Raw genomic sequence first — 13477 nt, forward strand, 5'->3', positions numbered from 1 at the left:
GCCAACCAAAAATGGTCTAAAGAATTAAAGCAACATACCAATGTCAGGGTCTAGGGAACCCAAGGTCCGTTTTTAAGATCCAACACAAGGACTAATTTCCTTATGTTGAGCACCTACAATGGACTTGTAGAAAATTACAGGTCTTGCTATCTATGTGGTCTAGCAGTGTCCCTTCCTCAATAGGTCAGAGTTGTTTAACCGATAAAAGACAGACCTTCATAATATCACTCAGGTGGGCAAAAATCATGGCTGATTTATGTATGTATACCATACAAATAATTTATTTATGGAGGGGTTTATTGAGTGAGTCTCTCTTTCTCTCCTTGATCACATTCACGCAGCAAAACTTGGAAGCCACACAGTAAAACCACAGCCCAGCCTTGATCCACTTAGGGCTTGCCCACAGGCGTTTCATTGATGTTAATGAGGGAGGGGCAAACAGTTCTCCTTCACCTCTCGCACTGAGTTTTTCTTTCAGATCAAACTTGCTAAGCACAAGTTAATTTTACCAATCACTTTATCATACCAACTGGCAGCTATGGCTAAAAAGGCAATGAAATACACATCAAGCCTCATTACTGTACAGGACTGTCTCAGAAAATTAGAATATTGTGATACAGTTCTTTATCTTCTGTAATGCAATTAAAAAAACTGAAATTACTTTTTCATGATATTCTAATATTTTGAAATAGGATTTTTGAGTTTTCTTACGATGTAAGCCATAATCATCAACATCAAAATAATAAAAAGCTTGTAATATTTCAGTTGACTTGTAATGAATCCAGAATGTATGACATTCTTGTTTTTGTACTTGCATTACAGAAGATAAAGAACTTTATCACAATATTCTAATTTTCTGAGACAGTCCTGTATGTTTGACTTTCAATCAAACCATGACAATTACTTGTTCGTGTTTCATATGAAATCATATGATCTCAACCAAATATATTTGTACACAGTTAAGGCTTGCTTTGACATGCAGCCACATCTTCCTGGTAGAGTGTACAAATATTTAAAAGGAAACCTTTTCCAACTGTAGCATAGTTACTATATCATAGTGAGGCGCTTACATTTCAACACAACTGCCTGATACACACAAAATGGTTACAGCAAACAAATAAGAACAACAACCAAAGCACTGCATTAATGAGAAGCAACATCTTCTTTGACCCATGTTCGGAGCTGCTAATCCTTCAGCCTTTTCTAGAACTTCAAATAGCACACACCCATTGTAAAAATTCTCCTCATCAGGTTTAGGGGCAAAACATTACTGCATTGATTTGTACTGGAGGCACTCCTTTGCGGTTTGAACATACAGCAATTAAGAAATTGGGTTTGCCGCAAAGATACATTTTTGGGGTAGACTAAAAGGATCTGGTATTAAAAAAATGTTTAAAAACAAGGGCAGTGTTCAGTGAACTCTTTATCGCAATACAGAGTGTATCTTTGTGAGCGAAAAGACATTTGGTCCAATCACCCTACTTGTGACAGAAGAACCCAGAAACAGTTCAGATAATAGGATGACAGGAATTAAACAGACAAGTTAACAGCATCTGGTATATCCCCTATTTTAGTTTGCAAATACCAAGTCCTGATTACTATTCCTTTAAATATGTATCAATTAATTCCTCATTAAACCAAGCTAAACAATAATTGCTGACATCTTCAAAGTGAAGATGGGAAGCTCTCTCAAAAAAGCATTAAAATATCTTGTGATTACATGCTCTGACAGTCATATAGTAAAATGATTATATAGCATATGAAACAGGATATCGTTTGCATCCAAATTTGAAATTCTCATCTCCCAGTGGCTGCAAACATGATGGAAATATTTTTTTTTGGGGTTATATGGTGGCAAGTGGTTATAATTCAGCCAAAAGCTTGGGAAGGACCATGAAAAAACATGCATGATTTTATCCAGGAAACTAGTCTCCAGCTACAGAATGTGGTCAGGTGTCATGGTAACGCTTACAACCCTCTCTCGCACACTCACACACACACACACACACACACACACACACACACACACTTATCTTTTTAAATGCCATGCTCGCTTCTGACAGGTGTGTTATTGCATGACTGTGAGCTACAATGACAGTGAGACACAACCAGACTCACCTGCTCTCATCCATCCAGCTAACTTAGCTGCTAGCCTAGCTTACCGATGCCTAGCTAGCAGAGATGAGTCGGGACTTTCTGGTGCCATCAATAGCATCAGATTCCGACGTAAATAAACGGAACGCGAATGAATATTGACAGTGGCACGAACATTAGACACGACATGCGTATGCGTCATAAGAGTGACACTGTACCCATATCTGCGACGTCCATCCCGTAGCTCACGCCAACGACCGTGTCCCCATCATCGGATGCTGCGGCCCCGGATAGAGGACTCCCGTCCCCGGCCTCCGAAAGCCCGACCGCTCCCTCGGCTGCTGCTTCCATTCAGTCTCCCGTTGGATTAAAAAAAATAAAAATACCAGGCTAGCAGCCAGCAACGGCGCGGTCAAGTGGTGTAATTGTAGGAGAGCGTTGGTCAGATGACACGAAACTGATCAAGACAACGGATAAGGGATCGTTTTCCGCGACGGTCCCTTCATCTGAGCGGTGTTTCCTCGCCACAGCAGCGCGCTCAGTTGTGCCTGGCTGACTGCACCGCTCTGCCGCTGCCCCTGTGCTTTTTGTGCTGGGCTCTGGTGCGCCCTCTGCAGGAAGACATGGGAAAAACACCCCAGAGCTCCGGGTGTTATCTGCTGCGTGTTTCATGGTGCGTAAAATACCCGTTTATGTCAATCGCTTGATTTATTTATCGTCTGACGTTGAAAAGGGAATTTAAAAATGAAAAGGGCACGGTGTTCCACTGACATAATCCCGTTTCATAGCACAGCTATTTCTGAAATGGTGCAATCTTAAACGTAAATGTCAAATGTGCAATTCAATACTAGATTTTGAGATAGTGCAGAAGATTTGATTTTACCTAGATGTGACAAGTAAAAATGTGATCGATAAAAGAGTTTTGAAATCCCCTCACAGCAGTGTCACAAGCCAGGCCGATCTCTCCTCCACGGGGAAAAAAAAAACCCTCTGCCAATGGATCAAAAAATGTCAGAGGCCAAAAAACTGTTATGCCGGAAAGTGACCAGGATGAGACATAGGCAGATGTGTGCAGTGTATTTTTCATCCGGTGAATAATTGAAATTTATCTAAAGACCACTTCAAAAGGTTCAATTTATTTATTTTTGCCAAATGTTAAAAACTTCTCAGTTGGGGCAATTTTCCTAATTAAACTGCAGCATGTTTTTGGCCTGTGGGAGGAAAACCCACACAGAAGATGTAAACTCCACACAGAAAGGTCCCCTTGTCAGAATCGAACCAGGCCTCATAGGATCATTCACGCTTTGTTGATGAAGCACTAACCACTGCGCCACCATGCCGCCTTTCACATAAAATATGAATGTTGTAAATCATTCATTAGTGTAAGTCACCCAGCCTAGCATCTGGGAACCTCAAATCCTATCTACAGTATATAGTTGTAGTTTTCTTTTCACAATTTCAAGCTTTGTCTTCATGGCACTTGACATACAAGTGGCACAATCCTAAAACCCTCATGTATAACTGTGTCACTGAAATAAAACTATGAGGACACAGTGAAGGGAGTTTGTAGAGCCTCCTAGATGTTGGAGGGCCCTGGATGTCAGATATGTCACTCAGGTTATTAATCTGTAATCTCCCGTAGACAAATACAAAATGTGTGTTTGTGTGCGGGTGGCTGTCGCCAACATTAGGCAGTAGAAAGGAAGTCAGGGGGTGAGGTCAAGGGCCCAGGCCACCCAAGCTACACGCTGCAGTAATATCAAGGCAATGAGATATTTTAATGTACGATTTACATAGAAATACAAATGTTATTTACTCTGTTTCAAATGTTATTCAATAAATACTGCAAATCTCATTATTTCAGGGTATATTTTTGACTAAATAGTGAGATCCTTCATCTTGGTGGGCGTGGTCCATGATTTAAGCTGCTGGAACATTCAAGATTCTTCTCATCAACAGGAAATTTGATCTGATATTGGGTGTATTATATGCAGATTGTGGTGATGTTCCCGTGGCTTGACTCATTGTAACGTCTGGATGACATGGAATTACTAAAAGACACAAGCATTTTTCCTGGGTGAAGCTAAAATGGTTTGGGAGGGGGGGTTTGTAGCATTATATCCCTTTAAAACAACAAAATGCTAATTTGTTCATTTTAGCAAGTGGCTTAACACAGTTCTTCTTTGATCTTTCAGGTCAGGAAAAGGTAAAAAACACAGAAAATAAAAAAACGGAGTGGAAAGTCATTTGCAAAGTTTTCTAATGTTTCATGTTGCTATTAGCTTTTACCTTGTTGACACAATGTTTAAAATTAGTATCCTTTAATCATAAACAGACAAGGTGATAAAGTACATCCAACTGATGATATCAGACATTTTCTTCACTCACGGATCTGCTAAGTCTTCTTATTATCATGTAATCAAGTAATTTATGCCTGTCCTCATTTGATTAAAATCATGTTATCATGTTATTTCCATATATCAGCTTTAGCCATACACTTGCTAGTGTTGTTTTGTGATTACGTTATGGGTGTGTGCTCATTCCTCTAAAAATAATTGACTGAGAGCCTAACATCTTGTATCCTCGCTCAAAATTTTTATGCCTGAAAGTTATTATCCTCATTTCGAAGACTTAGACTGTTAATTTCACTAGTTCAATCGATGAACTTTGGGGATGGACTTGAATCAGTTATTAATACCAGATCTGTAATTATAGGTGCCCTTTGACACATTGCATTTATTTGGAAAATCAATATGATTTGCATTGTCCATGCAAACACTCTATCGTATTTACTATGTTTTGTTTAATAAAGATTTCTCTCCGCTCTCCTTACTTTGAGTTCCACTTTAAGGGATGAACAAAGTGCTTTTGTTGGCAGTGGTGAATTTTAATAGTTTCAAATAGCCCCCCTCTGGGTTTCAAATATAGAAAGCTAAATAAACGTAGCATTCTTCAGTCATGGTTGTGCCTTCAGCGATAGACAGATAAGAGGGAAAATTCCTAACATACTCTTCTAAAACTTATTTTTATAATGGAATTTCTGACTAACATATTTACATTCAACAAGACAGAAAATATTTCCTGCCACACTGAACAATTTCCACTGTACAAAATGAGTGGACGAGGCTTTTTGCACATCAGTCTACAATGACAGAGCACAACCACAAATCTATTTTACAAGCATCAACGAGATCAATAGTGGAAAGATATTAAATTAGCAGGCACAGTCCACCAGGCATGTGTCATAACATGGATTATTTTATTCTGGAAACTGTTACAGGTATAGATCAAGGACTTCAGAGTGTGTCTGGGCTTCCTTTTTTCTTCTCTCCAAGGAACTAAATGAACATAAGCTCAGTAATCCTCCCAGCACGTTTGCATGCCATTTATCGGGTCTGCCCTGCCCGCTAGGCGGGTTTACGGTCAGACTGTCACAGGTCTGGGTTGGATGGTCCGAACCATGTCCAGAGATGCTTAGAGAGGAGGCGAAAGGAGCCAAACAAAATGGACTGAGAATAAACTTGTGAATTATAGGTACTGGGGGAGATCATTCTCCAACACCTAAAAGAAAATCGGATGGAGATGTTGATATATGTTAGTTATAAAAAAAAAAAGCATTAACATCAAGAGATGGATAACAACATTCTATATCAGTGAAGTGAAACGCTCTACTTGTATCTTGCACAATTTGTAATTCCAAAGTACGACCAAAGGTAGTCTGATGGAAAATACCAATGCCATGTTTACTGACAAAATAACCATCATAATCCGTTATAGTTCTTTAAGACATTGATTTTTTTTTGTTTTTCATTTTGAATACAGCAAATACGGGGGACACAAAAGGTACATAATAAACTTACAATAAACTAATGAATGTAGTAAAATATTTTCACTTACACTTGGATCATCCATGGGTCCATATCTCCTCACAACATGCCCCTCTCGGTCGATTAAAAACTAAAAAAGAAAAAGAAATGACTGATTTATTTTTTTTTCAAATCTCTTAAAAAATAAATTTCTTTTGAAACAGTAATATGAAAGCACAGGCAGATTCTATTCTCAACTGTTCATTAATATGAGCAGCAGAAAACAAGGATACCAAGTGTAACTGTAATATAAAATCTGTAAACAGTTAAGTGACTGGAATATTTACCTTGGTGAAATTCCACTTGATGCTACTGCAAAAATGAAGAAAATGACATTTTTACAAAATGAGTGATAAGTTATCGATTCCTGATCACTATGTGTCGCATTTTGAAGAAATCCGAACATTCCTTGCACATTTACTTGAAAAAAATGTTAATCTGAAAATACAATCGCTATTTTTAAATACTTGCAAAGCCAAACGTCAACCAAAAGTCCCCTCGGTATGAGGGTCTCTGAAGAATAAACCACTTCAAGAGATTACTGAGTAAAGATTGAGAGCCATTTTACTTGATATGAAGAATTTGGACGGATACGTCACAGCCCTTGTGTTAGTACATTATACTTCCACTACTTACTTTCCCAGGAATCCTCTCCCATTGGGCTGCTCTTTCAACCACTTCCACAGAGGATGGGCATCTGCCCCATTCACGTTGATCTTACTGAACATGTCAAACTTGGCGTTGTAAGACTGGGCAAACTGCTTGATCTCAGGTTCACTTCCTGGCTCCTGTCAAAGTAAACAAGTGAAAAATGACAGATAAAATGCCTGCCATTCTACAAATTCTCAAACAGATAGGATGTATATTCTACCATTCCAGATTTTAATGCACTTATATTATATTATATATTGAGTAATATTCCCTTGTCTGAATTACACAGATGATTAACAACTTGATAAATAAAGGCTTATAGAAAAACCCTTCCACATCATTAGGTTAAAGATCAATGTCTCCTTCAAGCCACTGCACTGCGGGATAATTTTAGGATCATGGATAAGTGTCAGATCACCATCTGGGGCTTGATCCAGCATGACATTGAATTAAATTGTTTTTCTTAGGTGTACCTGGTTCGCAAACTGGTTGGAGGGGAAGGCAAGGATGCGTAAACCTCTCTCAGCATACTTGGCATGCATCTCTGCAAACTGAGAGTAGTTTACTGGGGTTTTACCTCATTTAGAGGCAACATTGGTAATGATGACAACATTACCCCTGAAAATAGAAAAGAAGGGAAGTTTAGAAATAAGACATTTACAATTCATTAACGTTTATATACCAGGCAAGGGGAGAGGAGATGCTAAGTTTTTATAGGCCACATTTTCTGAAGAAAGAGGTTAGAAATACACTGCATGATAGGATAGTTTACCTGTACTTTTCCAGGGAAACAAGGTTCCCATCGATGTCTGTTGCTGAGAAATCGTAAATTGATGTGGCCCTCTGCCAGTCTTCCTGCGGGGTGGACTGTTAAGAGTAAAAACATGTAAGAATAAAGCACTTGGTCATAGCTGCATGTTCTTGGCCATCAATTATCAAACACCATGATGCCATGTAATGAGTGGAAAAATGCCACTGACACTTTCAAAGTACATTTTCCCTCAGGAACTCATCCCACCAGCACAGTCACAGTTTGCATTGGGCCGGGAGGGGTGGCTGTAACCCATGTTGGAGGAATGTGTGCAGTAATCTGTATCAACTGATCTCAAAAAATGTATATTATTCTAATTTTTAACACCTTGGAGCAATATAAACTGACGCTGCCCTTACCAAAAATAATATCAAATACTAAATAGGGGTTCGATCATTTCATCATCCCTTTTTTTGTAAAATTCTGAAATAATCTTGGCATAATACTGCCCAAAAGCTTGTCCTTTCAAATACAGGGCTCAGCCCTTACGTCGTCAGGTCTTACCATAGCCTGCAGCAGGGCAGAGAAGAGGACAGTGGACCCGAACAGAAGCATGGTTGCCTGCAACCAGGCCTTCTGAAGGCAGCAAAAGCTCAGATCTTTAAATCCTTGAGCAGCCTCGGACACCCAGCTGTCAAACTGCGATCCCACCTTCGAGCGCACAGTTCACCGTCTCATATAAAGGCAGCTGGTACTCATTGACTGAACTGATAAACCGGGACTATCCAATTGGTCACTCTTTGCTGACTAATTAATCCACAGCCGAAGTGCACGTGACTTGGGGTCCACAGTCCACAAAATTATCCAAAAGCTCATAAAGAGCATTGAGTTATTATAAAAGCCAGCAATCAATCTCAGAGTTGCGTTCCATGTGGCAAGGACAAAGGTCTGGGATCTCTCCAGATACATTCCCCAACTCATTATGTAATCCCTAAATATCTAGAAATACAACAATAAGTTTCATCGGTGAAGGATTAGAAGTTGCTGCACACATAACAACCTAAATCTCTCAGACAGGCATAAATTTCAGGGACTGTGTCAAAACCTGTTGTTTACTTTAATGAACAATTGAAATCTGAGCAACACAAGGGAATCAGTGTTTGATAAGCCGTTCTTTTTCTGGGGATTTGTCTCCAAACTGACTTACTCCCACAGAAACCATTAAGACAAATTATCAATGAGTTATTGAACAAAAGATCGAACAATTACTTTGTGTATCTTGCATCATAGTTGACAGGTGAAGTCAGGAATCGTGCATTTGGATGGTGAAGCATTACATGCATGTAAAACATACATTAAACTAAGAGTTATGTGAATTCAAACCCAGAAAAAACTCAACACAGTGTGTATTAACGGTATTCTAAAGCACTGTAAATGTAATTAAACAACTTAAATATAAAACATTCCTTTTCTTAAGTTACATTTTTCTGTGTGCAGCTACCTTACCACTATTACTGGTGCAATCACATCTGATATTCCATTATTACTGTAAGGTTTTTACCCAGAGGAAGATCCTATTAATCTTTAATTTGTCCTGAGAGCTTAAATTAAGAAGACTATATTTCTCACTGATGAGTTTATCAGGCGCACTCAGCAGCAGTGCGTGTGTGTGTGTGTGTGTGTGTGTGTGTGTGTGTGTGTGTGTGTGTGTGTGTTTGTGTGTGTGTGTGTGTGGAAGGGGGGTCAAACTTTATCTTTCTGGCAATCACATACAATATAATCTTCAGTTTCTTACACAATAAAACTACCCCAGCCACTGACAGCATTATCATTTAAACTGGTAAAATAAAGGGCGTCTTGTCTTACTGTTTACAGACGAATGTGACGTAACATGTGTAAAAGAACCACCAATACACAGAATAAATGAATACAATGGTGTAGTGAGGTGTCGTACGAAAAGTGGAGAGAAGTGTAAGGGGTTTGTCCATCTTGTAACCCTGGGACAACTTAAGTTGGTTGTGCCATTTCAATAATGCAAAATATAATGAAATGTGACTAGTTCTCAATGCAAGACAGGGGATATCGGTAATGTACGGGCTGTTACCGAATGATTATAGAGTGAATTACAAAAAATGGAGCACTCAAACAGCACAAACACGCCAAGGACTGAGGTAACATTACCGTCATAGTCGAAAGACAGTACAGTGCCACCGCCACTAGCACTCCTGTACTCATCAGTGTAATAAATGCTAAAACCGCACACAAGAGCCTCATTTTGTATAGACGAGAAACCACATTATAAAAAAGTATGCTCCGAGGCTTCAGGCCCCACCCGAGTTTCGAACGTTCAGAAAATATTTTTGTTGAATCTATTTATTTTAGTTGGTTTTACTTATATTTTCTTATCCGTCAAATTCCACCTCCCTCTCCCTCCTACATCAACCTACGCCGCGCTTCCTGCTGCGTCATCAACACGCGTCGCTCTTCCTCATACGTCATCAACCTGCGTCCACAAAGCGAAACGTGCAACACACAAGCCGCTGCGGAGAGTTGGTAAATAAAAACAGAGGTTTGCATTCGGACTTGGTGAAGTAAAGCATTTGAGAAAGTATGGATGACGAAGAGGAGACATATAGGCTGTGGAAGATTCGTAAAACCATCATGCAGGTGATCCACATCCCATTATTTTAGGGAGCGTGTTAGCTTAGCGTGTGTCCAGGTATTGTTTTTTTTTGTGTTGACATTCGAGGTCCGCTGACATGCAGAGTGTATTCTGACCAACTTTACACGCCACTCGCAGCATTTGTCCAGGAATATGATTGTCAGTTAGTTAAAGTGATTATCACGTCTACATCGGTGGCAACTCAGCGATACGGACATTCGTTCCCTGTATTAATCATTGTAAAGTTGCTCGTTTGTCTCGTCTCAGTGGTTCTTTGTCTATTATGACGGACGATCGCGGGCTCGTCATCTGTCATTGACATTATGGTTTGTACTCAGCTCTGCCACGATCGAGGCTACCTTGTGACTCAGGACGAGTTGGACCAAACATTGGATGAGTTTAAGAGTCAGTTCGGAGACAAACCCAGCGAGGGGCGTCCCAGACGGACGGACCTGACGGTGCTTGTGGCGCACAACGATGACCCCACCGACCAGATGTTTGTTTTCTTCCCCGGTAGGACAGACTACCGTTTTGATTTCATCCTATTCGTAAATGAAGGACATCTCAAATCATTGAATGTATCTGAAGCTAGTATGAGCAATGAATGAAGGGGGGAATGCTTTGTCGAGGTCTTTCGAAACAAGTCTTAGGACTTTACACATTTTCTGATATGACGGTTCATTTTCTTTTCTGCAAAATCTTGAACCAAAACACTTTTTAAAATTTGAAGTCTCACCCGATTCCTGCTTGGAATTCAAGAGATTCAAAGTGTTTATTGTCACATGTACAGTGCAGAAATGTGTTTCCTTGTACAGTCAAATTCCTACTTTGCTGTCTGCAGTGCATTAGGATATGCCCTGATAGAAAGAGTGTAAATATTATTATAAGTATTATTATAGATATGAATATGAGCATTGCAAGAGAACAGTGGCAGTTCAATAAGATGTTTGAGTGTCGCTTGGTGTGCAACTCACAAGGTGCAGGTGTACTCATGAATGCACCTGCAAGAATGTCTATGATTTTTAACCATATAAATGAGCATTGATCTATAAGGTGTTTGGCTTTGGTGCACATAGCTCACTATAAATGTCTAATAAGAATATTTTTGTTTGTTTCATTTTTTTCTGTAACCCTTATTAGAGGAGCCCAAGGTGGGAATTAAGACAATCAAGATGTACTGTCAGAGGATGCAGGAGGAGAACATCACTCGCGCCATCATCGTCGTTCAGATGGGCATGACTCCGTCTGCCAAACAGGTGAACATCCTCTCATCAGACTTAACATTCATGACAAAGAAAAACACAATAATTTCTTTAAGCAAAAAGAAAAAAATTAATGTTTACCTGAAAATCTCCCCAAAGTCTTTAGTTGACATGGCACCCAAGTATATTTTGGAGCAATTTCTACAACAGGAGCTTCTCATCAACATCACAGAGCATGAGGTAAAACATCATCAATATCAAAGAGTTCATTTAAAGAACATTCTTGAATTTAGCCTTGAATGTCAAAGTACGCATTTGCTTTCTTTGCCTTACAGCTCGTACCCGAACACATTGTCATGACAAAAGAGGAAGTGACAGAGCTACTGGCAAGATAGTATCCTCTCATATGTCTTCATACTTCAACTATTTCTAAAAAAAATAGCATTTTGTTAACACTAGTGTTTAGTTGGAAAAGGCCAAAACCTCCAGATTGTGTTTTAATCCACTTTTAGGTTCAACCGTTGAAAAACAAAATTATGTTTCGATCTAGGGGAATTTGTTTCACGGTTTAACCTTGACTTCTTTTGCTTCAGTAAATTAAAAGAGAGTCAGCTTCCGAGGATCCAGGCTGGGGATCCTGTTGCTCGGTACTTCGGATTAAAACGAGGACAGGTAATAAAATCTAATAAAATGAGACTCTTCTGACTGTCAGGATTTCTGACACAGTGTGACTGTCTACAGATCATTTGCAGATCATGGCAACGCGAGCAGAAGTCATGGATTATTTCATTTCATACCATTCATACTGTATATTTAAAAGATCAAATGGGATTTTAAACATGATTACCTATTTTGCACTATTTTTGTTTGGAATGCTTTTAAATACAATACATTTGGAATGTATTTCAAAATTTTGTTGGTTATTCTTCCCCTCAAAGTTTAAAACCTTTTTCTGTTATTACTATTCAGTGCTTCTATTTAAGTTCATTTCTTTTAAAGCAGTATCTTTAAATACTTTAACTTCTGAATTTCCAGTTGTCTTCTTTGTTTTGATTAGTCTTGCTTTATAAGTCACACACCTACTGTATATTATACATCTAGTTTTTTATTACTTTGAGGGAGTACGCACACAATTCACAGAAACTATTTACTCAGTAGACTAAAGGGTGGAAAGATACTGCTTTGCATCATTATGAAATTCCACTGCTTGTCTTTATCATTTCCAGGTAGTAAAGATCATCAGACCCAGTGAAACAGCCGGACGGTACATCACATACAGACTGGTTCAGTGATAGGTCAGTGTGCTGTGTGCTTATTACCCTACATGGTTTTATTTTACTCATTAACATTTTTTGCAGTCATTCTGATTTGAATCTATATGGTAACCAGGGCCTTTTTGTGTGGTTTGCTTGTGTCCCTTATTCCCAGGCAGGTTTCTCCAGGTTCTCCTTAGTTTTTCCACAATCTAAGAGCTTTTAGTAGGTTAGTTACAAATTCTGAATGGTTTGTTTGTCCATATATGAACCTATATTTGTTTTGAAGTTGTACCCTATCTCTTGCCAAAATCACTTAAGCCCTGCTGCAACACTTAAATAAATGTATAATACAATTACCTTCAAGTATTTTCTAATGCCACTTTTCTTTTTAATTACTACCTTTGAAACAAGCTTTACCTGAATTAAAAATGTACATATAATGTACTTTTAAAAAGGGTTCCATGATCATTAACAATGCAATGAGGCTAGTGAAGGTTCTTGGGAGAAATCCAGAGCCTGAGTCACCAACTTGACCATTATGTCTTGACAGGCCTTCACTTGGTTGGCAGTTTATGGTGTAGATGTGATATATGTATTTTCCTGTGTTTTATTTCTCAGGTGTTGCTGTGGTTGGAGGACCAGTGGAGGAAATGTAATGGGCTACATATATCGTCTTTTAAAGATCCCTATGCTTGTGGATCGGATTTAAGTTTCTCTTATCACAATTTTGCATAATAAAATGGCTTAAATGGCAAAACTGTTTTTGATTTAGCTCTCATGATTCACACTTTATGAAAGATAATTAAACTTGGATGTATGGCAGTATTTTTACAGATTCGGTTAGACCAGAAATATTACTGCTGTCACACCTTTTGTGCTCTCAATGTGGACTGAGGCCATCAGACCAAATCTCCACTTTCAAACCCACCAAGGTGAAACCCATTTGAAGTAAACAATGGCATTGTTAGTGCTTACCAATTGGAACAATGTTCAGC

At 38.9% G+C, this 13477-nt stretch overlaps 3 protein-coding genes across 6 annotated transcripts in view; 1 reads left to right on the forward strand and 2 right to left on the reverse strand.

Moving 5' to 3' along the window:
* Positions 1-2654, reverse strand: part of pip5k1ca (phosphatidylinositol-4-phosphate 5-kinase, type I, gamma a) — a 43230-nt gene extending 40576 nt beyond the window's left edge. For both annotated transcript variants that reach the window (XM_086161252.1, XM_086161253.1), the window contains exon 1: positions 2313-2654. In XM_086161252.1, the coding sequence (XP_086017378.1) occupies positions 2313-2445 (133 nt within the window). In that variant the 5' untranslated portion in view covers positions 2446-2654. The remainder of the gene's footprint in view (positions 1-2312) is intronic.
* A 2676-nt stretch (positions 2655-5330) lies between these two features.
* gpx4a (glutathione peroxidase 4a) lies at positions 5331-9823 on the reverse strand. Of its 2 annotated transcripts, none has more exons than XM_086161988.1 (7): positions 9544-9823; positions 7384-7478; positions 7085-7229; positions 6597-6748; positions 6248-6272; positions 5992-6051; positions 5331-5655 (listed from the first exon to the last, which is right to left on the reverse strand). In XM_086161988.1, the coding sequence occupies exons 1-7, from the start codon at positions 9634-9636 to the stop codon at positions 5623-5625; spliced, it is 603 nt and encodes a 200-aa protein (XP_086018114.1). In that variant the 5' UTR covers positions 9637-9823; the 3' UTR covers positions 5331-5622. The 2 variants fall into 2 exon arrangements, with proteins under 2 accessions (XP_086018114.1, XP_086018115.1); XM_086161989.1 differs by lacking the exon at positions 9544-9823 and adding an exon at positions 7927-8099.
* Positions 9824-9861: 38 nt separating this feature from the next.
* On the forward strand, positions 9862-13239 carry polr2eb (RNA polymerase II, I and III subunit E, b). 2 transcript variants are annotated; one of them, XR_015107247.1, is made up of 9 exons: positions 9862-10029; positions 10363-10537; positions 11165-11280; positions 11386-11466; positions 11562-11620; positions 11820-11898; positions 12453-12521; positions 12655-12708; positions 13101-13239. XR_015107247.1 is itself a non-coding variant. In XM_086161324.1 (8 exons), the coding sequence occupies exons 1-7, from the start codon at positions 9973-9975 to the stop codon at positions 12516-12518; spliced, it is 633 nt and encodes a 210-aa protein (XP_086017450.1). In that variant the 5' UTR covers positions 9862-9972; the 3' UTR covers positions 12519-12521; positions 13101-13239. The 2 variants fall into 2 exon arrangements, 1 of the variants encoding a protein (XP_086017450.1); XM_086161324.1 differs by lacking the exon at positions 12655-12708.
* Positions 13240-13477: the final 238 nt, after the last annotated feature.

Source organism: Fistularia commersonii, chromosome 16 (assembly GCF_037954325.1).
Source record: "Fistularia commersonii isolate RoL2024-O1a breed Wild chromosome 16, RoL_Fcom_v1.0, whole genome shotgun sequence".
Lineage (NCBI taxonomy): Eukaryota > Metazoa > Chordata > Actinopteri > Syngnathiformes > Fistulariidae > Fistularia > Fistularia commersonii.